The sequence below is a fragment of the Sminthopsis crassicaudata genome, chromosome 1 (genome assembly GCF_048593235.1).
Source record: "Sminthopsis crassicaudata isolate SCR6 chromosome 1, ASM4859323v1, whole genome shotgun sequence".
Taxonomy (NCBI): Eukaryota; Metazoa; Chordata; class Mammalia; order Dasyuromorphia; family Dasyuridae; genus Sminthopsis; species Sminthopsis crassicaudata.
In genome coordinates, this window is record NC_133617.1 from 66503363 (window position 1) to 66527016 (window position 23654).

The window sequence follows — 23654 nt, forward strand, 5'->3', positions numbered from 1 at the left end:
CAGCAGAACTGGAAAAGACTGAGATATTCAGTCCAATCTCCTAATTTTGCAGCTGAGGAAACTGAGGCTCAGAGAGAGGAGGGGACTTGCCTACAGCTACAAAGTTGCTATGTCTCGAGTCTGGGACTGAACCCAAGGTCTCTTTCCTCCAAGACCAATTGTTCTGTGCACAATCACAAGTAATGTGGTGCCTTGATAATCCCCATTCCCTTCCTCCCTGGAGGGCCCAGACAGCAGGGAGCCCCTGTGGAAGGCAGCATGGCGAGGCAGAAAGGATGCTGTCCTTGGAGGCAGGAGGCCTGAATCTGAAGCCTGGGACAGTGGGCAAAGCTCTTCCTTTCTAGGAGCCTCAGCTTCTCCACCTGTAAAATGGGGCCAATGATATTGCCACCATCTGTCTCCCAGGGCCACTGTGAAGGGGGACCATCAAATCAGGAATGGGTATGGCTTATTGTTATTGACAAAAGTCTCACTCTAAAGCTCTGCTCTTATTTCTTTTCACGTGGCCGTGTCTGGAAGGCCACTGAAGGCCCTCTCCGACAGGTCTAAACAACGTATGGTGACAGTGGTGGGGGGAGAGGTATCGTCCTGGCAAAGTCCAGGGGTTATCCCCTGGCTGGCCACAGTATTAAATACAATGTTAAGCCCACAGGAACGGGCTCCACTGGCCAGTGTGTGCTGGCTCCTCCTCCTGTTTTCAGATGTCCCCCAGGGGCAGGGATGAGACAGAAAGGCCCCCCTGTCTTGCCCCAAAGGCTGCCAGCCCCAGTCTCCTTTCTCCTTCCTTCTCCTTTTTCTGAGGCTCTGGCCTTCGGTGCCCCCGAGGACAGGTCGTTCTGAGGGAGAGGGGGCTCCCGGTGAGAGGGGGGTTAGTAAACATGCCGTGTCTAAAGCTGTTAGGGTGGTCATTAGTTCCGGGGTCAGGAAGGACGTTAGCTGTTTAACTTGCTTGATCAAACAGACTTACCAAAGGTCTCTGAACGTTTCAAATAGTGAATCAGAAAAGAAAACAGTGAGTTTGTTAAGTGGGTTATTCAGACAGTAGCAGCCCCTAAGTGCAATGGCTTTCCTGGTCTTGGGTCCTTTCCAGAACCAACCACTGCTGACTCATGGAAGAGGAGACAAAAAACTCCACTGGGTCTGGACAACCCCCCACCCCCACCCCCAGGAAGGACCCTTATCTCTGGAAATGGACACCATCTTTCGGGGGATTCTGGGACGGACCAGTCCATTCCCCCCTGATTCAAATGCAATACTCTTGTCCTGCCCCAATGCTCTGATGGGCAGAAGTCACAGCACCTTGGGCTTCTCTGATTGTAAGGTGATTTCTCCTTGTATTGAACCCAAATCTGCCCAATCCAACTCCCATTCCTCCCGCCACCTCGCTCCCTGTCTTGAGCTTTTGGGTCGAGCCTTCCCAATATTCAGAATTTCAGATCTGGAAGGGACATCTAGCTCAATCCCCTCGACATAGTCTGCCTCTGTGTGAAGAATTCCAGCAATGGGGAACTGGGCAACGCATTACCTCTATTTTTTTTTCTTATTAAAGCTTTTTATTCCCAAAACATATGCGTGAATGATTTTTCAACACTGACCCTTGCAAAACCTTGTGTTGCTAACTCATTACCTCTTGAGTTAGTCTATCCCACTTTGGGATAATACTAATTATCAGAGAGTTGCTTTCCCTGGGAGGAAGTTAAGCCCCCTCCATCTCCTTGTCCTGGGGAGCATGGGAAGGCAGGGCCAGCCACTGAGCTGGGGTATCTGGAGCCCTCATTTTCCTCTGCGCTTTGGCAAGGGAAAGGACTTTCTGCAGAGAGACTCTTCCCCAAGTGGGGGCCAGGCTTAAGGAGCATGAAGCTGGGTTCCTCATTCACTAGTGAAAGGCAGAAACTCAGAGAGTAATTCTTCTGGTGGCTCACATCCCTGCCCCAAAAGGGACCCACAGGGCTGCCTCATCTCATCTCCCAATTCCCCGGGCAGCTTTCTTTTTGGAGACTCCTAGGAGATTTCTAGCCTGAGGACCAGGATGGGGGACAGGGCACTGAAGGCAGCCAGCTGTGCCCAGGGAATCAGCCTGGGGGGAGAATCTGGAAGAAACATGAAAGCGCTTCAGTATCCCCTGATCCCAGCTCAACAGGTGAGGTTTTGAGAGGGAGGCTGAGAAAGAAATCAAATGTGCGAAGTTCTGCTCCACACGGGGGGCCTCGAGGGTCTGGGTGCGGATTCTATCGGGGGCTTTGGAAAGAGCAATGCCCGGCCCGGAGACATACATGGTACGGCCTTGTGGCGACATCCATGCCCCCGGCCGTGTGCGCCTGTGGGCGGGAACATGCGGCGGGCACGGACCGGTGTGCACACACGTGGGCGCCACACATGCACAAAGTGACGCGGGGGGCTCGTGAGAGAGGACAGCTGCAGACACGGACACGGAGAGAAGCAACACTGCGCCCAACAAGCAGGGGATCCGGGGGACAGATGGACGAACAGATGGGGGGAGACAAACAGAGCCCAGTGCCAGGCACCGAGCAGATACACACAGCTGTCGGGGGAGTGGCTCTGGTTGGGGTGACCCCGAGGACTGCTGGGGGGTCAGGAGCCGCGCCTGCCCTTCCCTGAGGGGGCCAAGGCCGGGCCCGGAGGATGCCCCGAGCAGCCCGCCCCTCGTGAGGGCCGGAGGGGAGCCCGGGAAGTCGCCTCCCCTTCAGATTCAGCAGTCCAGAGGCAGAAGGCGCTTCCTGCCTTCTCCAAGCTTGTCCAGGACGGCTCTGTCTCCCCGACGGCCCGCAGGCCCCCTTTTCTGCCCGAACCCTTACCTGATCTCAGCTGCTTGATCCTGCCATTGCTGGTGCTCGGGTCCACCGGGAGGAAGTCTTTGAACCAGGTGATTTCGGGGTCTGGGTTTCCGCTGGCCGCACAGAGCATGGTGGCAGTTCTTGTGCGCTCTACCACCTTCAGCTGGGGGCCCATGTCAATGTTGGGAAAGCCCGGGGGCAGCTGGTCCTCTGTGGGGAGAGCAGGCCCGACAGCTCCGTGAGTGGCCCCGGCCCCTCCGCCCTCCCCCGCCTGCCCGGGCTGAGCGACGCAGGGCCTGCTCGCCACTGACTGACCCAAGGGCCCGGGGGGGGGGGCAGCGACCTTTACCAGCAGTTTCCTCCCACTGTGAACAGGAGCGGGCAAGGACTAAAGGGATGAAAGGGCTGGGAGTCGGGGGACCAGAGTCCTAGGCCCAGTGCGGAAAGTCACTCTCGGGGTCATCTCGGGCAAGTTGGGCCCCAGGTTCCTCATCTGTAAAATGGGGCTGATCCCTGGCCCGACAACCTTCCCAGGAGAGCAGTGAGAACCGAATGAGATGGCAGACCCGAATGCAGGGGACGAGGGAGGGCTCCCCCAGGGGCCAGTGGCCTCAATCAGCATCGGGAGCCTCTGCAAAGTAATTCTGAGCAGGCAATGAGCTGGGACCACTGACTGCTGGGCTTCCGCCATTCAGAGCTTCCCAAACTGTGTCAATAGGCTCAGTGGCCTAATTCAGAGGGCTGGAGCATGTGGGGGAAGGGGGGAGGGGAGCTGCAGCCTGCATCTAGGGAGGGGGCAGGGACGCAGCCCAAGTCAGTGCGCTGAGGGAGGCAGAAACGGGTCCCCAGGGGCTGACCCACGCAGTCTGCCCTTCCTGTCCTCCCCTGCCTCATGTGTGCGGGGAGGCTGTTAGGCCAGGACGCTTTAGAGTCCCTTTCCTAAGAGACTGCCTAACATTCCCTCTCTAAGGGTTCTAGGGGCCCTCCCAGCTCTGATATTCTGTGATTCCTTTCACCTTTTTTTCTATCCCCATCCCTTGTACATACATCCCCTGTTAAATCCCAGGCTAAAGTTGTTGCTCCCACAGAGGCACTCTCTCTATCACAGCCTGAGGGTCTCCCGGAGAGCCGTGACCCCAGTGAACAGAAATCCTATGAAAAAACTGTACGAGGGGGTCAGAGATGATTAAGCCAGGAGCACTCATTATCAACAGCCACTGCCGTAGCGGACACAGATATTGCCAGACCATCTGGAGCAAATCTCATTGTGTGGTGTGAGTGTGGTGTGTGAGTGTGTGTTTGAGTGTGAGTGTGTGTCAGTGTGTGTGTAAGTGTGGTGTGTGTGGTGTGTGTGAGTGTGTATGTGAGCGTGTGTATGTGTGTGTGAGTGTGTGTTTGAGTGTGAGTGTGTGTCAGTGTGTGTGTGAGTGTGTGTGTGAGTGTGTGTGAGTATGTGTGTGTGAGTATGTGTGTGTGTGTGAGTGTGTGTGTGAGTGTGGTGTGTGTGTGTGTGGTGTGTGTGAGTGTGGTGTGTGTGAGTGTGGTGTGTGTGAGTGTGGTGTGTGTCTGTGTGGTGTGTGTGTCTGTGTGTGTGTGTGTGTGTGAGTGTGTGTTTGAGTGTGAGTGTGTGTGTGTGGTGTGTGTGTCAGTGTGTGTGTGTCTGTGTGTGTGTGAGTATGTGTGTGTGTGTGTGGTGTGTGAGTGAGTGTGAGTGTGTGTGAGTGTATGTGTGAGAGTGAGTGTGTGTGTGTGAGGTGTGTGTGTGAGTGTGGTGTGTGTGTGTCAGTGTGTGTGTCTGTGTGTGTGTATGTGAGTGTGAGTGTGGTGTGTGTGTGTTTGAGTGTGTGTGTGTGTGAGTGTGGTGTGTGTGTCAGTGTGTGTGTGTGAGTGAGTGTGTGTTTGAGTGTGAGTGTGTGTGTGAGAGTGAGTGTGTGTATGAGTATGTGTGTGTGTGTTTGAGTGTGTGTGTGTGAGTGTGGTGTGTGTGTGTCAGTGTGTGTGTGAGTATGTGTGTGTGTGAGAGTGTGGTGTGTGTGTCAGTGTGTGTGTCTGTGTGTGTGAGTGTGTGAGAGTGTGTGTTTGAGTGTGGTGTGTGTGAGTGTGTATGTGAGTGTGGTGTGTGTGTTTGAGTGTGTGTGAGAGTGTGAGTGTGGTGTCTGTGAGTGTGTGACTGTATGTGTGTGTGGTGTGTGTTTGAGTGTGAGTGTGGTGTGTGTGTGTGAGTGTGACTGTGTGTGTAGTGTGTGTTTGAGTGTGTGTGTATGTGTGTGTGTGTGTATGAGTATGTGTGTGTGTTTGAGTGTGTATGAGAGTGTGAGTGTGTGTTTGAATGTGTGTGTGTGAGTGTGTGTGTCTGTGTGTGTGTGTGTGTGTGTGTGTGTGTGTGTGTGTGTGTTGGTGCCGTTGGGAGGGACCATTACCCTCCTTTCCCAGATGGGGCACTTGAGGCCTGGGGGGCAGCACAGCTGGGAAATAGACACAGCTGCCCACGTTGCACTGCCACCTCATGTCAGCCTCGCTGCTCAGATAAAAGCCTCTAGGTTTCCTTGCATGGAGACTCGCCACTTCCCTTGGCTAAGTCCCGGAAGCAGGATGGGCCTCTGGAATGGGCAGGTTAGCCTGGAAGAGCTCCATCGTGCCTCTGTGTCCTTGAACTTAGGATCCCTGAAATCCTCCTCAAACTGGACACAGAGAGCCCTCCCGAGTCCCTGCGGGGAGCCTGCAGCCAGGGCTCCATGGGGGGCACCACCGGCCCTTTCCCTTCAGAAATAACTGCCAGGAGCCATGGCACTTGCCCTTGGCCCTCCGGGGCTGCCTCAGGCTTCTCTGCCGCCCTCCCGGCCTCTAGTTCAGCAACGAGCCTGGTTCTGGTTCTTTAAAATCCACCATTTCTTTGCTGTGTGAGCTGGGCCAACTGCCCTTCTCTGGGGAGTTTTCCCCCTGCATAAGGAGGGGCCTTCCAGCTTCAAATGGGAGATAAAATAGCACCTACTTCGCAGGGTTGTGATGGGGCCAAACGTGGCGCTCAGCACAGGGCCGCGCACAGAGAAGGTGCCTGATCAAACGCCGCCCCCCCTCGCTTTGAGCAGTCTTCTTGGTTTTGTCTGGGTCACACGTGATGTTTATGGATTCTGTTTGTTCTCTGGGAGCGAGTCCTATCTCTGCTCCGAGCCTTGGGGTCAAAGGTATTATCTTCAGTTTGGAAGGAGCTGGAGGGTGACCTCGGGTGAAGGTGGAGGACGGTCCGAGGAAGGACTGAAGCTGTGGACGGCTAACTGAGGAAAAGGGATTTCCCCTCTTCTTCTGCTTAAGAGGAACAGACTGGGACTAAGGGGGCGGAAGCAATGGGAGCAATCAGAATTTCCCCTGAGTGGCAAAAGGCCTGGGGGGCAGCGAGCTCCCGGGAGGGCTCTGGTGGAGGCAGAGCACGGGTCAGGGCGCTGCTTTTTATTCTTCTGCCTCCCCCTGCTCCCAGAGAACCTAAGCCTGGGCACCCAGTGGGGTCAGAGCAGCTCAGTGATGATCTGGTTTTCTCCTGGAGCTCTCAAGAGGAAGACGAGGACAGAGAGATGCTCCTCTTGCCTTCTCCTCTCAGCTCCAACTTGGAGAAGGACGTGATACAGGTTTTGTTACAGGAATAATACTGAGCGTGGCAAGGGGGGCCAGGGCACTGGGGACAGCAAAAGGGGGGAAAGAAAGGCCTTCACGCGCTGCTACTGCGAGAAGGGTCCGGCATCGTTAACCGCCAGCCCACGCCGGGTACCCGGGACCTGGGTGAGGACTGCCCGAGGGCGTGGTGGGCAGGGCCAGCCTGGCCCGGGCGCTCACAGAGATTTCTGGGGCTTAGAGAGAATGAACGCAGGGAGGTCAGAGGGGTTGGAAATGTGGGGGCAGGTGTGAGGGGAGTTCTCACCCCTTGACCCAAAAAGCAGATAGCAAATGAGCTATCAGAGCTACTCCTGGCTCTGATTGGCTCCTGATGACATCACAACTAACTCCTGCTAGGCTGGCAGTCCCCTGCCTTCCACTGGGGGCTCATCTATTTCATCAGCCAATTAATCCTCTAGGAGAATTGCCCTCTTGATTGGCAGAGTGTGTGTGTGTGTGTGTGTGTGTGTGTGTGTGTGTGTGTGTGTGTGTTGGGGGAGGCCTCGTACAACTATTATTACTGAGTGTTTCTAATTAAACAAAAATGTTCATCTTGCAGCACATTCTGCAGAATTCCTCGGAGTTTAATTAAAACAACAACGGCAAGAGGCGTGATCAGATTCGAGGATCAGATCGGTAGAGAAAGCATCTCCAAGCATCACAAATTGGCACTCCGGGCAGACCCTCCCGGGTCTTTCCACCCGGACAAAGAAAGCCTGTTCCCCCTTCACGTGGGCAGCAAGGTCCTCCCAATGGTGCGCTCCCTCAGTCCCGAAACTCTGGCTCTCTGTGACTGAGTCTTATCTGGGGCCCAGACGCGCCAAGGGCAGAGGGGGAGGACCAGCGGCCCGCCTCGGAGGGATTCCCCATCCCCTAAGGAGGTGAGAATGGTGCAGAGGAAGCAGTGCTTACACTGAGAAGACAAACTATGACCAAACACCAACAATCCGATCTACGGGAAATGAACGGTCATTGGAAGAGAAGACCCGCTCACTGAGGCCGGATGACCAGAGGGCAGACACGCTGCACAAGGGAGCTCTGCACGAGATTCCAGTTGGGTTAGAGAACAGTTCATGGAGGGAAGCAAGATGGTCAAAAACGCCTATTGCCATCTTGGGATTTATAATGAGCGGCACAGTGTCCAAAAGGAGCAGTCCTGCTTTTTTCTGACCTGCTTGAACTCTACCTGAATCACTGCTTTCTGCTCTGGCACCACATCCATTTGGGGGGTTGGGGGGATGGTGTGATACTGACAAGCTGAAGCACCTCAGAAGGGTTTGGTGAGGAAGAGGGGGAGGGGATCTGAGACCACTCTAGAAGATGATCACTTGAAAGAACTGAGGGTGTTTCACATACAGGAGATTTGGTCGGGAGCATGGAACACGACAAGTGTCTTAAGTTATTTGAGGGGACGTCCTGGAGGAAGTGGGATTAGAATGTTTGTTTGGCTCCAGAAGGCAAAATCAGGGCCAAGAGGAGGAAGTGACTTGACAACAGATTTTATCGATGTAAGGAAATGCTCTCATAATGAGAGCAGTTTCAAAATGGGAGGAACTGCTTTAAGGTGGTGAATTCTCCATCACTAGGGCCACTGGGACTAGAAAACTACAAATATGGTCGGGGAAAAAAGGTGACCAAGATCGTTTCATTCAATCGAGGGGAGTTCTGGAGGAGCAGGTTGGATGGGACCGTGTAACTGACTTGGAAATATAAACGAGGACTCACCGGTTGGTTTCTGATGCTGTCCCCCAGTCTCCAAAGGAAACCCAGCTAAATAGTGAGGGAGAATACTACAACAGAGAAGTTAACAGGTCCATCTATCGGCTGTATCCCTACCAACAAATCCTTTGCCCTTTCTGGGGCTCAGCTGCTTGTAAAATGAAGTGGGTTTGACAAGATAAGCCACAAAGTCTTTTACAACCCAGATGTACTCGGTATTCAGGCTTCTGGGGAAAACAGCAACGGGGGAACCTTGAAATGGACTTGATTTTGGCTTGGCCATTAACTAGCTAGGAGGTCCTCGGTCAGTCCTTTCTTGGGATCTGTTTTCTCATCTATAAGAGGAGGGAGAGGAGGAGGTCTTTTCCTCCAAGCTCCTAAGGAGAGACAAAAGGCCCCTGGCTTCCTCTTGCTGGCCTTAGAAGGGGCTCTGTGCTAGATTTCCAGGTCTAGAACCTCACCTACCCCTCAGCCCTGGCCCCCACCAGAGGGGAACACCAGCCACAGGGTAGCATCTACCCAGCCCCATCTTCCCGATCCCCGGAAGGAGATAGGAGGCTGCAGGTGACATTGCTGCTCCTTCCCTGCAGTGGGCACAGCTGTTTAATAATTAAAAGCAGAAGTGAGTGTGTGTTTGCTGGTCTGAGCTTGCTCACATGTATATTTATGGGCATTGAGAGAACGGAAGGTGATGGAGAGCCAGAGAGATGAGCCTGAGTGGGGAGGCAGGGAGACGCAGGGCCCTCAAGTTTCCTTATCTATAAAATAGAGGAGCAGGGCTCCCTAAGTCTCTGAAGTTCTGAGTCTGTGTGTGCAGCTCTAATCTGGGGCCCAGAGCAGGGCTTCAAATGGAAAACGAGGGTGTTCCTGAGAAGGGCTGGAGGAGGGAAGAGAAGAGGAGGGAGGTGGGAGCTAGCAGGGATGGGAGGAATGGGAGGTGGGAAATGCCTCGCTTTTCGATAGAGGAGGTTAATGAATTCAGTTTGTCCTTTTAACTCTCGAGGTTCTGACAACGGAGCCAGGCACAGGGCCTCCAGAAGCATGAAAGCTGTGCAAAGGTCACCATGAGCCTATCTCTGGGGAAGAAGCGACTGCCAGATTGGGAGAGGAGGTTCTGTCTCAGGCTGCAGCGGGAGGAGCTATTTCTCCCAGATCCCCATCTCCCTCCCTCTCTCTGGCATCAGGGACCAGCCACTGCTTGGATCAAGGTCCAGATGGGTCAGGGTCCAGGGTGAAACAAGGCCTGTGCTCATCTGGCTGACACCCCGGGCCTCTGAGGAATCTGGCCCAGAAGACAAGGAGAGGGGGCAGGGTGGGAATGATGCACTTCATAGGAGGAGCCTTCCCTTCCCTTTCCCCCACTGCCCCAAGGAACTTTCACCCTATTCTGTGCAGTGACCATTACCCAGGGCCAAGTGGGGGTCACACCTAGTCAGACTCTGTCTGCCTGCCCTCCAGAGCTTATGGATGCAACGGAGGCCTAGGGAGAAGTGACGTGCCCACAGTCACATAAAGAGTTAAGTGAGGGAGCTAGAACTCCAAGTTCCATTTGGCTCCAAGGAGGTAGGGGAAAACTGATATTTTTCTGGCCCTACAAATTTTAAATCTCCACCCACTCCTCTCCTGTACCCTAGAGCCATGGCTTTTCAAGCACATCTGGGCCAAATCTTCCCTCCACTGATAAACCACCAGACCCAAGATGTTCCCCAATCGTCACTCTGCCTCAGCTGCTCCAGGGACCACAGTGAGGTGGTGGAGCCTGGACAAAGCTGGGTGAAGGGTAAGCCCTGTCAGCTGAGCAAGGGCTATCTCAGGCCAACCTCGAAGGCTCAGACCAGCTGCCTGCCTGCCTGCGAGGAGGCCAGGCTGGGGCCGCTGTCAAATCTGAGTTGTAGATTAGGGTTAGAGAGAAAGGCAATTGTGTTATTTTCCAATACACCCAGGAACTCCAGCAATACTAATGAAGTGCAGTCACGCAGAAGTCCTGCTGGACCTACTGTAATGAACAGATAATTATTTGTAACAAGCACATTAATGGGCAGGTAAGCAAATGGGTGTTGCTAAAGTGCTAGAAACCCATTCGTTCTTTTTGGGAGGTTTTTTACTTCCTGCTGAAATCTAAACAAGTCCCTCACTCCAGAGGCATGAGGTCTAAATTAAGGAGATTTTTTTGGGAGAAAGGAAGAAAGGAAAGCATTTATTAAGAGCCTACTGTGTGCCAGGCACTGGGCTGAGAGTTCTCACAAATGTTATCTCATTGGATTCTCACAACAACCCTAGGAATCAGATGCAATTATCACTTCCATTTTACAGATGAGTTTCCTCAGGCAGACGGTTTAAGTGACTCGGGTCTCTAACCACTTTGCTACCTAGCATATGAAGGGTATGAATTCCTGCTCTGATTCTGATGAGTTGTGTGACTGTGGGAAAATCTTTCCTCTCTTTGACCCTCAGTTTCCTTATCTGGAACGTGGGAATCACAATATTGTTTACACAATGTGGCTCAGAGATATTGGGAAAAAGGTTTTTTATAAAATTTAAAGTGTTTTAGAAATACCTATTTCAATACTTTAAGGAGATGTGATTTTGTGTCTGTGGGCATTCTCTTCACCTATTTAGATTGGCAGTCCTTACCCAATTTTGTAGAATCTTAGAAAGTGTCTTTGGCCAAATCCCCCAACACTGTGTGGCCAGCCTGGTGCCAGGCTGCTTCCCAGCTCAGTTAGATTGGTCCAGGACAACCAGGGGTCAACCTGGATGACAGCAGATCAGAGTGGGAGAGAGCTAACATATCAGCTCACGGAGGGACTAGAACCCAGGTATTCTTCTTACTTAGAGCACAGGGCCAGGTACACACTAAGGCCTTCTCTAATTACTTGCAGCCTCAAGGTATCATAGGATTTCAAGCTGTAAGGGTCTCAAGAGATTATCTAGTCTGATTACCTCATTGTAGAGAGTGAAACTAAAGCCTGAGAATTTAAGTAACTTGCCTAATAGCTAGTAAATAGCAGAGAGAGGATCAAATTCAGGTACCCTGACTCCTAATCCATCAACTCTAAATTGGCAAAACGGACACTATACAACACCCTGTATAGGTAGTCAACACTGTAGAGATGTCCCCCCACCCATTCTGAAGCCTCGTGGGGGCCCTGTCAGCACAGTGGGTTGCCAGTACCTCGGAGGACAGTGAGCTTCGCGTGCACGGTGATCTCCCCGATGGGATTCTGCGCCACACATTCATACACGTTCTCATCCCGGGGTGTCCTCAGGGGCTGGATCCGAAGCACCGCACCGGCACTCTCATCAAACTCGATAGTCTGGGAGGGAGACAAGGGGAGATGAAGCATCGGGATGAGTTGCACTATGCCCCCCTCGCTTTCCATGCTGCCTGACCCATCCTAGCTGGGGACTGCATGCACAGGCTTTCTTCTCACCTTTTGCCAATGGGAGTGTGGCTGGGGTTAGGGACCTGTGGCAACAGGGGAAAGATAGGGTGCTAAGGAGAGGCAGGAATACTGGAATGTGTGTGTATATGAAGCTGTGTACATGTTTGCAGACACAAGTACAAAAGTGTGAATCTGTACAGATGAGTGAATGTGTGTATAACAGTAGAAAAATAATAATAGCTATAGTTGTAAGTTAGCATTTACGACACTTTTAAAATATCTTATTTCAATCCTAGCCCTGGGAGGTAGAGACAGTTGTTATCCCTATATTGCAGATAAGGAAACTGAGGCAGACAGTAATATAGTAAACACTTATAAATATGAGTAGGAATGTATACCTATATATTATACATAATGTGGTATGTAGAAGATATATGGTGTATCTAATAGGAAAGATGAGTGTAGATGTGACCTGTAAAAGGGTGTGTGTGTGTGTGTGTGTGTGTGTGTGTGTGTGTGCGTGTACATGTAAGAATGTGGAATAGTGAACAGAGCTGACTGTGCTTAGGTCCAGAAAGACATGCATTCAAGTCACCCTGGGTGACTGTGGCAATCCATTTAACCTCTTGGTGTTTCAGGCAGCTTTCCAAAATTACAAGTTACATTGAGAGAGAGATTTCTCCTTGATGACAGTGAAGTCACAGGTCCTGTCCCTCCCCCTCTCCTTAGATGTTCGGGGATGTGTTTCTCTGTGCACTAAGGGTGCATCTTTGTGTATCTTTGTGTAGGGATGAGTATCTGGATTTGTGAGGGAGGCTTAGCACTGTGTGTATACAAATATCTATGAAAGGATAGTGTATCTATAAAGATGCATAGCTGGGACTATGCTTATGTGAGGCTTTGCATATTTGTGGGGGGTCTGGGTGTCTAACAAGAGTAATCTATGGTGGGAGGGGATGTGGGAAAACACTCATTGTTGATGGAGTTATGAACTGATCCAACCATTCTGGAAAGCAATTTGCCCAAAGGGCAATCAAATTGTACACCCACTTTGATCCTGCAGTGCTATTACTGGGTCTGTATCCCAAAGAGATTATACAAAAGGGAAAAAGGATCCACATGTGTAAAAATGTTTCTGGCAGCCTTTTTTGTAGTGGCAAGGAACTGGGAACTGAGTGGATGCCCATCAGTAAGGGAATGGCTGAATAAGTTATAGTATATGAATGTTATGGAATATTATTTTTCTATAAAGAAATGATCAGCAAGATGATTTCAGAAAGGCCTGGAGAGACTTATATATGAACTGATGCTGAGTGAAGTGAGTAGAACTTTGTGCAGGAGAACATTGTGCACAGCAACAATAAGATTATGTGATGACTTGGATCTTTTCAACAATGAGGTGATTCAGGCCAATTCCAATAGACTTGTGATAGAGAGAGCCATCTGCATCCAGAGAGAGGAATATAGGGACTGAGTGTGGATCACAATATAGTTTTTTCACCTTTTTTGATGTTGTATGCTTGTTTTTTTCTTTTTTCCTTTTTTATCTTATTTTTCTTATGCAGCATGATAAATGAAAAAATAAGTATAGAAGAATTACATGTTTAACTTATATTGGATTATTTGCTGTCTAGGGAAAGGGGTGGGAGGAAGGGAGGGAAAAATTTGGAACACAAGTTTTGCAAACTATCTTTGCATGTATTTTTAAAATAAAAAGCAATTATTTTTTCATTATTAAAGCGTTTTATTTTTCAAAACATATGCATGGGCAATTCTTTAACCTTGTGTAAAAGCTATTTTTAAAAAAAGTATATCTAATAGGGAGGTATGTGATAATGGGTGTGCATCTATATCTGAATAATGGGATATGTGGGGAGGCAGTGGTGAGATACAGATGGATAACACCAAAAGAGGGAAGGTTCTCTGATTTTTCCAAAACAATACTGATTCATCTTTTGAACTGGGATTAGGCAAGGTTCAAGAACTATTAAACTCAGGCCATAAAAGCTTCAACCTTTCCCAAGTGAGGATTGTTCCTGGTTCTCCCCTTTCTTTCTTCCTTCCTTGGCCCCAAAGAGGGGTTTCCAGGGAAGAAGAGTAGGAAGAGGTAGAAGATGCTAGCTATACCACAGTGAATGTATGTACAATGTGGTTGTATCTTTCAGTGGGGATGAAATTCAGAGTGAGACACTTTGAGCGATATGAGCTCCATTTTAGTGCAACCTCTGTAGAGGGTCAAACCTAGAGACCTGGGGAAGCCTGGGAATATGGAGAAATACCATGAGTTCATCTCTGAGGAGGTCCAATGGAGTAACCCTAGGATACATTAGGGAGGGATTGAAGTTGTCTGCCTAAGAGCATATGTGTTTGAGGGCAAGGAGTGTGTGTGTGTGTGTGTGTGGAGGGGGGGGCGGCACTGATTGCTAGCTTTTTTTGACCTGAAATTGGAGACATAGGGAGATGGGAAATGGGAAGGTTCTCCCTTACCTCAAACCGCTGGGAGTTCACCTTCTTGCCTTTCTTGTTCCAAGTCACCCGTGGCTTGGGGTCTCCGGTGGCTTGGCAAACGAAGGAAGCCACACCACCTGACACCCCAATCTGATCCCGGGGCTCCTTGATGAACCTGGGGGATTCTGTAGGAAAGGAAAGAGGCAGTCTGTGAAGGGGGGGTCACAGTGATCATGAGAGCACAGAGACCAACGATCTGATAGAACTAATCCCTCAAATTGCAGATGAGGAAGCAGGTAGAGACACTTGCCCAAAGTCACACAGGTAATGAGTAGCAGGATTGGGCCAAGAATTCAGGCACACTAATGTCAGAACCAGTACTCTTCCTATAAGACTCAGGGCCTCTCAAAGACCTGGTGGATGCAAAGGGAGTTAATGTAACGGATCTGGGCTGGGCTGAGGCTGGGCCCAGCTGGAGACGTGCAGATCGGCAGGTGGAACTCAAATGCCCTAGAAAATGATGCAGAGTGCTACAGACAGACTCAGATCTAATCTCCTCCCTCCTGTGGGGGTGGGGAACCTCTCTTTGGGACTCAGGAAGCTCATCCACATTTCAGCAAGAGCACAGAACCCCAGAGCTGGAAGCTCAAGACTTGTCTAGTCCTATTTAAACTCACACCTCCTCTACAGAATCCTTGGGAACCAGTCTCTGCTTGAATTCCTCCAGGAATGGGGAACTCAGTGCTACAAAGCAATTCGTTCTCCTTTTGATAATTCTCACGTTTACACTATTTAGGACAGTGCCCCTGAGAATTGCCATCAACTCCCCACCACGAAATCTTTACCACACTAAGTATTCCCAATTCAATAAGAAAAATGAGAATAATAGCCAATATTTACATAGTAATTTCAGGTTTACACAGGACTTTACTGATGTCATGTTATCTGACCTCCACAACTATCTTAAGATGTGCTTATTATTTTCCCCATTTTATAGACAAGGAAACTAAGGCTGAAGAAGGTGAACTGACTTGCCTAGGATTATACAGCTAGGGAGTGTCTGAGAAAGAAATTGAACCTGAATTATTTCAATCAGGTTATCTCCTTGGTTTTTAAAAATTTGTAACCCAGGGAAATGGCCTAGATGATCTCTAAGAATTCCCATCAACCAATTATATAGTCAGGTCTCTGTTCCCCTTGGCACCTGTGGCCTAGGTTGTCAACAGCCTTCCTATCCCAAACTGAGTATGATACTGCAGACAGATTGACCTAGGGAGAAACCACAGGGACCACCGCCGCCGTTGGTCCAGACACTACATGCCTTTGGCACAGTACCAAAGTAATGGGCCAGACAAAGACATCTTGTTGAGTCATGATCCCAATGTGACATGGAGGACATTCCTGGCTGCTATCTCCATGTACAGGAAGGCTCCCCTAGCCCATGCTGGGAAGGCACCAAGTGTACAGTAGAAGGAACACAGACCCAGGAATCAGAGGAAGGAGGTTCACATGGTGGTAGACTTCCCTAGATCTCAGCAAATTGAACACCACAACATCGAAGGTTCCTCCCAGTTCTGGAAAAGGATCTCTCATCTTTCCCTGCTGAAATCTTTTTTCTTTTGGCTCGGCTTAGAGTCTGGTCTCCCTCATCCCCGCTAACCCTCGCCCCTCCTGACACCTCCTGAGTGAAGAGTTCTCCCCCTCCTCAGATCTTTGCAGAGCAGCTGGGAACTTTCAACCATAGTCCTGACTTGGCGTTGTTGGCTAAGTGTACCTAGTACTGCATCTGGTGCTATAGAGAGAAGGTTGAAACCAAAGCAATTCCTGCTTTCAATGACCTTATATTCTCTACAAGGACTTTTCTACAAGTTGGCTTAGGGCAGGGCTCTCTTTGTTCATCACCATGCAAAGGGCAGGGCCCTGCACATTCTAGACACTTCATAAGTGTTTGTGAAATTGAGGGGTCTCTCCTTCTGACCTGGTTAAACTGCCTCAAGCACTAGTCCCTGTTCAGGTTCCACTTGTCCCGGGCGCCATCAAGTTCTTCCCTGACCACCAGGAGCTTCTTTCCTGGCTCTCCTCCATAGAATTACCCAGCCTTTTCACACTATACATCCCTGGGTCTAGCAGAGGACAGGGGTTTCAAAAAGATGTTTTGAGTTCAAAAAGCCCCAGAGAATATTTTGTATATGATCCTCAGAGAGGAGGAAGAAAAAAATAAAATGTGTATGTGGTGTATATATGTATGTATAGATTGTGAATGTGTGTATATATGTGGGATATGTGTACATGTGAATGTGTGTGTCCATGTATGTGTATGTGTGTGAGCCCACACACACAGGGAGAGAAAGGGAAGGGAGCTGGGTGGCAGGCAACCCAAAGCAGGGAATTATAGCTTATTTCAGCCCCCATAGCCCTCAATGGGTAGTTGCTGAATTGAGGGAAAGAGCTGAAATTAAAGGGAAAGGAAATGGGAGAGGGTAAAAAGGGATATATCTAGGGCATGGCCACAAGATCAGACTTATAGAAGGAAGAGACTGTGAGGGGTATCCCTCTATTTTATATTTTTTAGGTGAGGAAGCTGAGGCCCTGAGGGGTTACACAGCTTATAAATAGTAGGTCAGGATCTGGATCTGCTTCTCATCCTGCAAATCCAGGAGGCTTTCCTGTGTGCCGCCCAATCTACTCAAGCTCATCCTGGGAAGCCAAGTTTCCACATCTCCTCCACATCCAGCCTGGGCTAAGATCGATCTAGATTAGATGAGTTCAGCTCAATTCCCTCTAATCTAGTTAGCCAAGAATTTACAGAAATATTTAAATTGTTGGGGCATGGCTGTGTTCCAATAAAATCATCCAGACCATAAAGTTTCCTTCTGTTCTTCTCTGGGCAGAAGTGTGAAATGGGGCTCCTCTTAAGTATACGTCTGGAGCTGGGCTCAGGGTGATGGTGGTAGTATGTTTACAAAATCTCCTTCATGGGGAGGAGGGCTAGTATGGGGTTAGACAATGATGTGGCTGTGGGCCAGGCCAGGCCAGAACGTCCCCCACTCCCATCCCTCATCCCCAGCAGTCCCAGAGACTGTCAGACTCTGGAGGGGAGCAAGACCAATAGGACTGAGCTACAGCTCTGCCCGGCTCTCCTAGGCCAGAGCTAAGACTGCCCAGCTCCATCCAGTCTTTGCCTCCCCAGCCAGGCCCCACAGCCTGGGCATTAGTTTTTACAAATCTCTGGATCTATATTTAGAGGTCGATGCACCATCCTGGGAAAGGTTATCAGCACTTACATTAGAAACTCCTGGAGCCAGAAACAATCATTTGCCTCTTGCCAGCAGCTTCCCCCCACCCCTCCTCCCTGCTAACCCAGGAGGGAGGGAAGAAGAAGGGATTCTCTGAACAGGAACCAATGGCCTCTTAAGTAAATGGGGAAAGTGCCAGCACAGCAGTCCCTGGGCACATGGCACAGAGAGCCAAGCTTGGCACGGAAGCTCAGGGGGGCTTCTGAAGGGATTGCGGACAGGAGAGGGTATTAAAATACACCTACCTAAAATGACCATTCCTTACACTTTGCTGGCAGGAGGGCCAGACACCCCCATGGAGATTGAGGATGTCTAGGGCTATTGCTTTTGGCTCCAGACATAACTGTCCTTAGGCTCCTCCGTGGTTCCCTCCCTGAAGGAGCTGGAATAAATGCTCTCTGAAGGACCCCCCAGATCTGACATTCTCTGTTCTGACCTTCTGGGTTCTAAGGGCCCTCCCAGCTCTGACATTCTGTGTTCTCAGGTTCTTTTTGGCTCTGACAGTTTTAGCTGTGGATTCTTTGTTCTTATCTTTTCTCCAGTTACTCAAAAGCATCTGAAGGTGATGTGGAAACTTATGGATGAGGTTGATAAAAGTGAGTTAAGGAAGATCACAGAGAGGAGCAAGGTCTGAAACAAAAGCTCAGGGAGCCACATGGGAGAGGATGACTCTGGAAGGTGCATCGAGGCCCAAGAGATAACCCTGAAAAACTGGATGCAGAGACTCCCTCTGAGTCTCAGCCTCAGGACTCCTACAGCACTCTGGGGATTTACAGTATGTTTGGGATCTATCTCCACTTGATCCTCCTTCTTTAAATAAAACTTTCACCTACATTATTGTCAACTCCTGGATTACAGAGGAGAATTGTTCTCAGCAAACCGGGGAATACCAGGCACATGTTGTTGCAGGTTGCCTGGGTGTGGATTATATGAACCAAGAAAGTGAGAGAAATTTTTCTCACTCTAACCCAGCCCTTGGCTGTCCTGAGACAATCTCTGATAATCTAATATGCCCAGAGACCTAGAATTGGGGAGAACCTCAGAGACCATCTAGTAGAACTCTCTCATATTAAAGGTGAGGAAACAGACCTGGAGAGGCTCCAGCTCTGACATTCTAGGTTTCTCCTTAAAAATGGAATATTCATGAACTGACGCTGCGTGAAGTGAGCAGAACCGGGAGAACAGTGTACACGGTAACAGCAACCCTGTGGGATGATCAACTATGAATGACTTTGCTCTTCTCAGCAATACAGTGATCTAAGACAATTCCAAAAGCCTCATGATGGAAAATGCCATTCACATTCAGAGAAAGAACTATGGATTCTGAATGCAGATTGAAGCAGACTGTTTTTTCTTTCTTTCTCCTGGTTTTTCCCTTTTGTTCTGATTCTTCTTTCACAAGATGACTAATATGGAAATAGGTTTAATGTGACTGTACATGTATAGATAGCCTCTATCAGACTGATTGTAATCTTGGGGTAAAGGGAGGGAAGGAAGGGAGGGAGAAAAATTTGAAACTCCAAATTTTATAAAAGTAAATGTTGACAATGAAAAAGAAAATATGAAAACAGATTTAAACAACAACAAAAAATGGAATGCTCAGGTAGAAGCTCTGCCTAATGAACCAATCAGAGCCCACAAGTTTACATTTTTCTCCCTCTTTAAAATTAGTTCACAAAATGCTTTCCTTACAAAATCCTGTGAGAGAGATACAGGAATTGCTGCTCTACTTTACAGAAGAGAATGCTGAGGCTTACAGGGCTAAGATTCCAACCCAAATCTCATTCTTGTGGAGTACAAGCCTGAGTGTGAGACTGTAGGACCTCACATCATAACAACTGCTAATGATTATGAAGTGAGTTAAGTTTGCAAATCTGAACTAGCCTGCTCCATGAGGACTCTTAGGGACTTGAACACTGACCAGCTCTCCCAGGCCTGGACCTGGGTCTGGCGGGGAGTGCAGGACTAGGACCAACCTGAACTAGACTGCAAGGTTCTTGCTCTGTGAGGCCTCTTGGAGACCTGGAAATTGACCAGCTCTCCCAGGCCTGGACCTGGGTCTGGTGGGGAGTGCAGGACTAGAACCAACCTGAACTAGAATGCAAGGTTCTTGCTCTGTGAGGCCTCTTGGAGACCTGGAAATTGACCAGCTCTCCCAGGCCTGGACCTGGGTCTGGTGGGGAGTGCAGGACTAGAACCAACCTGAACTAGAATGCAAGGTTCTTGCTCTGTGAGGCCTCTTGGAGACCTGGAAATTGACCAGCTCTCCCAGGCCTGGACCTGGGTCTGGTGGGGAGTGCAGGACTAGAACCAACCTGAACTAGACTGCAAGGTTGTTGCTCTGTGAAGCCTCTTGGAGACCTGGAAATTGACCAGCTCTCCCAGGCCTGGACCTGGGTCTGGTGGGGAGTGCAGGACTAGAACCAACCTGAACTAGAATGCAAGGTTCTTGCTCTGTGAAGCCTCTTGGAGACCTGGAAATTGACCAGCTCTCCCAGGCCTGGACCTGGGTCTGGTGGGGAGTGCAGGACTAGAACCAACCTGAACTAGAATGCAAGGTTCTTGCTCTGTGAGGCCTCTTGGAGACCTGGAAATTGACCAGCTCTCCCAGGCCTGGACCTGGGTCTGGTGGGGAGTGCAGGACTAGAACCAACCTGAACTAGAATGCAAGGTTCTTGCTCTGTGAAGCCTCTTGGAGACCTGGAAATTGACCAGCTCTCCCAGGCCTGGACCTGGGTCTGGTGGGGAGTGCAGGACTAGAACCAACCTGAACTAGAATGCAAGGTTCTTGCTCTGTGAGGCCTCTTGGAGACCTGGAAATTGACCAGCTCTCCCAGGCCTGGACCTGGGTCTGGTGGGGAGTGCAGGACTAGAACCAACCTGAACTAGACTGCAAGGTTGTTGCTCTGTGAAGCCTCTTGGAGACCTGGAAATTGACCAGCTCTCCCAGGCCTGGACCTGGGTCTGGCGGGGAGTGCAGGACTAGAACCAACCTGAACTAGACTGCAAGGTTCTTGCTCTGTGAGGCCTCTTGGAGATCTGGAAATTGACCAGCTCTCCCAGGCCTGGACCTGGGTCTGGTGGGGAGTGCAGGACTAGAACCAACCTGAACTAGACTGCAAGGTTCTTGCTCTGTGAGGCCTCTTGGAGACCTGGAAATTGACCAGCTCTCCCAGGCCTGGACCTGGGTCTGGCGGGGAGTGCAGGACTAGAGGCAATCATCCCAAGCCAGTTCTGGATGGCTGATTCTGACTCCAGCTCATCACATGTACACAACTGACAGGCAGCCTACAAATCAGTGCTGGGGAAGTACCCTAGCCTGGAATCAGGAGATGGTAAAGAAGCTGGAAGTAATGTCCTGCACCAGCTATTCTAACCCCATCTCCCATTTACAGATGAGGCAGTTAAGGCCCAGAGAGAAAAGCAGCAGTTTACTCAAATGTCCCGGCTAGTACGCAGCACAGGCCGTATGGGAAACCTGCTCTTCTGTCCAAATCAAGGTCTTTGCCTCCAACGCTGGGATGCTTTATGTGGTAAAGGAGGGGCCCTCTGGCCAAGGCCAACAGGGAGCCTGACCAGGGCTGTGGGCCAGCTTCAGAGGCTCATCTCACTACTGGTATGAAGGTGTTCTCAGCACAGACACTCCTCATCTGGACCACAAGGAAGTCTGGATGCCACACCTGGACAGGACTATGGGCCCCACAAAATCTGGAGAAGGATTAGGATCTGAAGCTTTTATCAAGGGTTAGGTTTCCTCCATCAGAGCTTGGGAGGATTTCTCCTACATTTGCTTCTGACTGCCTAGTGGGTGGCTGTGAGTAGAGAAATGGGGCTGGTGTAAGAGTTTGAATTTAGCCATGAGCACAACCCTGTTCCTGCCTCAAGTTCCCGTCTGCTAAATGGGGAGAATAATGACTCCCACTTCCCAGACTGCTGAGAGGGTCAAAAGAGGTAAGTTTTTTTGTTTATTTATTTTTAATACACATTGTTTTATGAATTATGTTGGGAGAGAAAAATCAGAGCAAAAGGGAAAAATCATGGGAAAGATTTAAAAAACCACAGAAAAAAAGAAGTGACCATAGCATGTGTTGATTTACATTCAGTCTCCTTAGTTCTTTTTCTGGAGCACATGGCATTTTCTGTCCAAAGTCTACTGGGACTGCCCTGGATCACTGAACCGCTGAGAAGATTCAAGCCTTTCATAGTTGATCATCACACATGCATGCTGTTATTGTATAAAATGTATTGCTGGTTCTGCTTGTTTTGCTCAGCATCAGTTCATGTCAATCTTTCCAGGCCTTTCTATAATCAGCTTATTCGTTATTTTTTATGGAACGATAATATTTCATTACCTTCATACACCACAACTTGTTGAGCCATTCCCCGACTGATGAGCATCTACTAAAGAAGGTAATTTTTGCCTTCCCCCATTTGCTAAATGGGATTATAATGGTCCTCACTTTGAAGGTCAAAGGAGGTTATTTTTGTAAAGAGCTCTATAAACTTTAAAATACCACGGATAAGCCAGCTACAGTAATTCTTTGTTATTTTTCACTAGTGACAAGAACTTTCTCAACGATCATCAACCTGGCTTCAACTTACGAGCTTAGAGTCTGAGAAACTAAGAGGTTTGTCCAGGATATTCAGCTGGTATGTACTGGAGGTTTCAGAACTCAAAGTCAGCTGCCTTTTGTACCACAAGGAACATCCATTTACATAAGGTACTTAAAACACTTTCTATTAATCATTTCATTTGACTTTTCAGATAACAGTCCAGGAGTGGTCTAGGGCAGGATCATTATTCTCTCTGTGGAGCTGAGTCCCAGAAATACAAAGGGAAATGAAGCAAAAATGCTTCTGCCTTCAAGGTACTTATAGTCAAATGCAGGAGAGGAAAAATGGCCACCCATGAATAACAGAAGATGAGGGGATTTGAGAGGAAAGGCAGCTGGTGAGGGGAGAGCAGGAAAGGCCTCTAATAGGAAATGGTGCTGTAAGTAATAGGACCCTAAGCAAATGAAGGATTAGAGACAAGGACGGCAGTCCTTCCAAGTATGGGGATGGCTAGTACAAAGGCATGGAGGTGGGAGAAAGAATATTCTATATGGGAACAGCTAGTGAGCCTGTTTGACGTAAGAAGAAAAATTTCAGATTAGCTTCTAAGAGATCCCCAGGCTGTAAGAAGCTTTGAACACCACCAGGAGTTTGATATGGGATGAGAGAGGAAAGGGGAAATTTGCTGAAGACATGGGTGGGTTGGAGAAGGGTGACGTGGTTAGACTGTGCTTAAGGAACATCCCTGTGGCAGCTGGGAGGAGGAGGGACTGAAGGCGCAGAGGCCAGGTGTGAGGTTGCTGCAGCAGAGGTGAAAGATGGAGATGTATGGGGGAGAGAGAGAGAGAGAGAGAGAGGGGAAGGAAGCTCCAGGAGCTGACTGGGCAGACAGGTGAGAGTGAGCAGGGCGGTCTCACTGCCAAAAAAGCATCCCTCGGGGCTCAGCCTGCTGGTGGGAAGGCCTCCCCTCACTCATTCTGGTCTTGGATGCCAGACAGGCCCTTGCTGGGAGCTTCTCCTACCCGGCGGGTGCTGCCAGAATCTGGTCCCCTAGAACACACTTCTGAAGGGAGCTTGTCTTTATGCCATGAGCAGGCAGCAGGGAAGATCTCCACAGCACCCTCATGGAAGCCAGTGGTGCTGGGCCAGGAGACCTGAGTTCAAGTCCAGGTTCAGACACTGACTCGCTCAGTGACTCTGGGCATGTCACTCAGCCTGTCTGCCTCTGTTTCCTGGGCAACAACAGTTCCCACTTCCAGGGTTGTCACAGGGAACAAATGAGGCAGGATGTGTAGCAAGTGGCACAGAATAGGTACAAATGCATTTTCCTTCCCCTTCCCTGCCTCCCCCGGTCTCTGCTCCAAGTGTTACCCTGAGAAGCTGACCTGAAGAGGAAGACCCCAGGCCCAGATCTGGATCCCTCATGAGCTGCTGGGAAGATTGCCCAAATGATGCAAATGTGAAAGAAAGCGGCCTGGCTCTGCTGTGCAGCACCTGGGAACTCTGCCCTCAGCTTGTGAGAACCTCAGCTCCCAAGAATTCAGCCCCACTTTCTGCCTTAAGGTGTTTGCTGGGTTGCTGAGCAACAGCCTCATTTGGAGGGAGAGCTGGGCCAGGACCTCCTGGTTACACTCTCAGGAAAAGAAGGACAAAGAGCTCTGTCCCCCGAGTCCCAGAAACGTGGCTTTGCCACTGCTTGGGGGACCATGTGCGGGTCCCTCCTTTCCCTTTTTAGGCTTAATGTCCTCATCTGTAAAAGGAAGGTACTGGGCTGGATGTCTTCCTATCCTCCCTAGTTCCGCCTTTCT

The 23654-nt window shown here is 49.8% G+C and overlaps 1 protein-coding gene across 1 annotated transcript in view; it reads right to left on the bottom strand.

The window, feature by feature from the left end:
- Positions 1 to 23654, bottom strand: part of PTPRS (protein tyrosine phosphatase receptor type S) — a 108823-nt gene that overhangs the window by 72322 nt on the left and 12847 nt on the right. Inside the window, exons 3-5 of the mRNA XM_074274560.1 lie at positions 14036 to 14181; positions 11338 to 11479; positions 2817 to 3005 (exon numbers count right to left, since the gene is read on the bottom strand). Coding sequence (XP_074130661.1) covers positions 2817 to 3005; positions 11338 to 11479; positions 14036 to 14181 — 477 coding nt within the window. The remainder of the gene's footprint in view (positions 1 to 2816; positions 3006 to 11337; positions 11480 to 14035; positions 14182 to 23654) is intronic.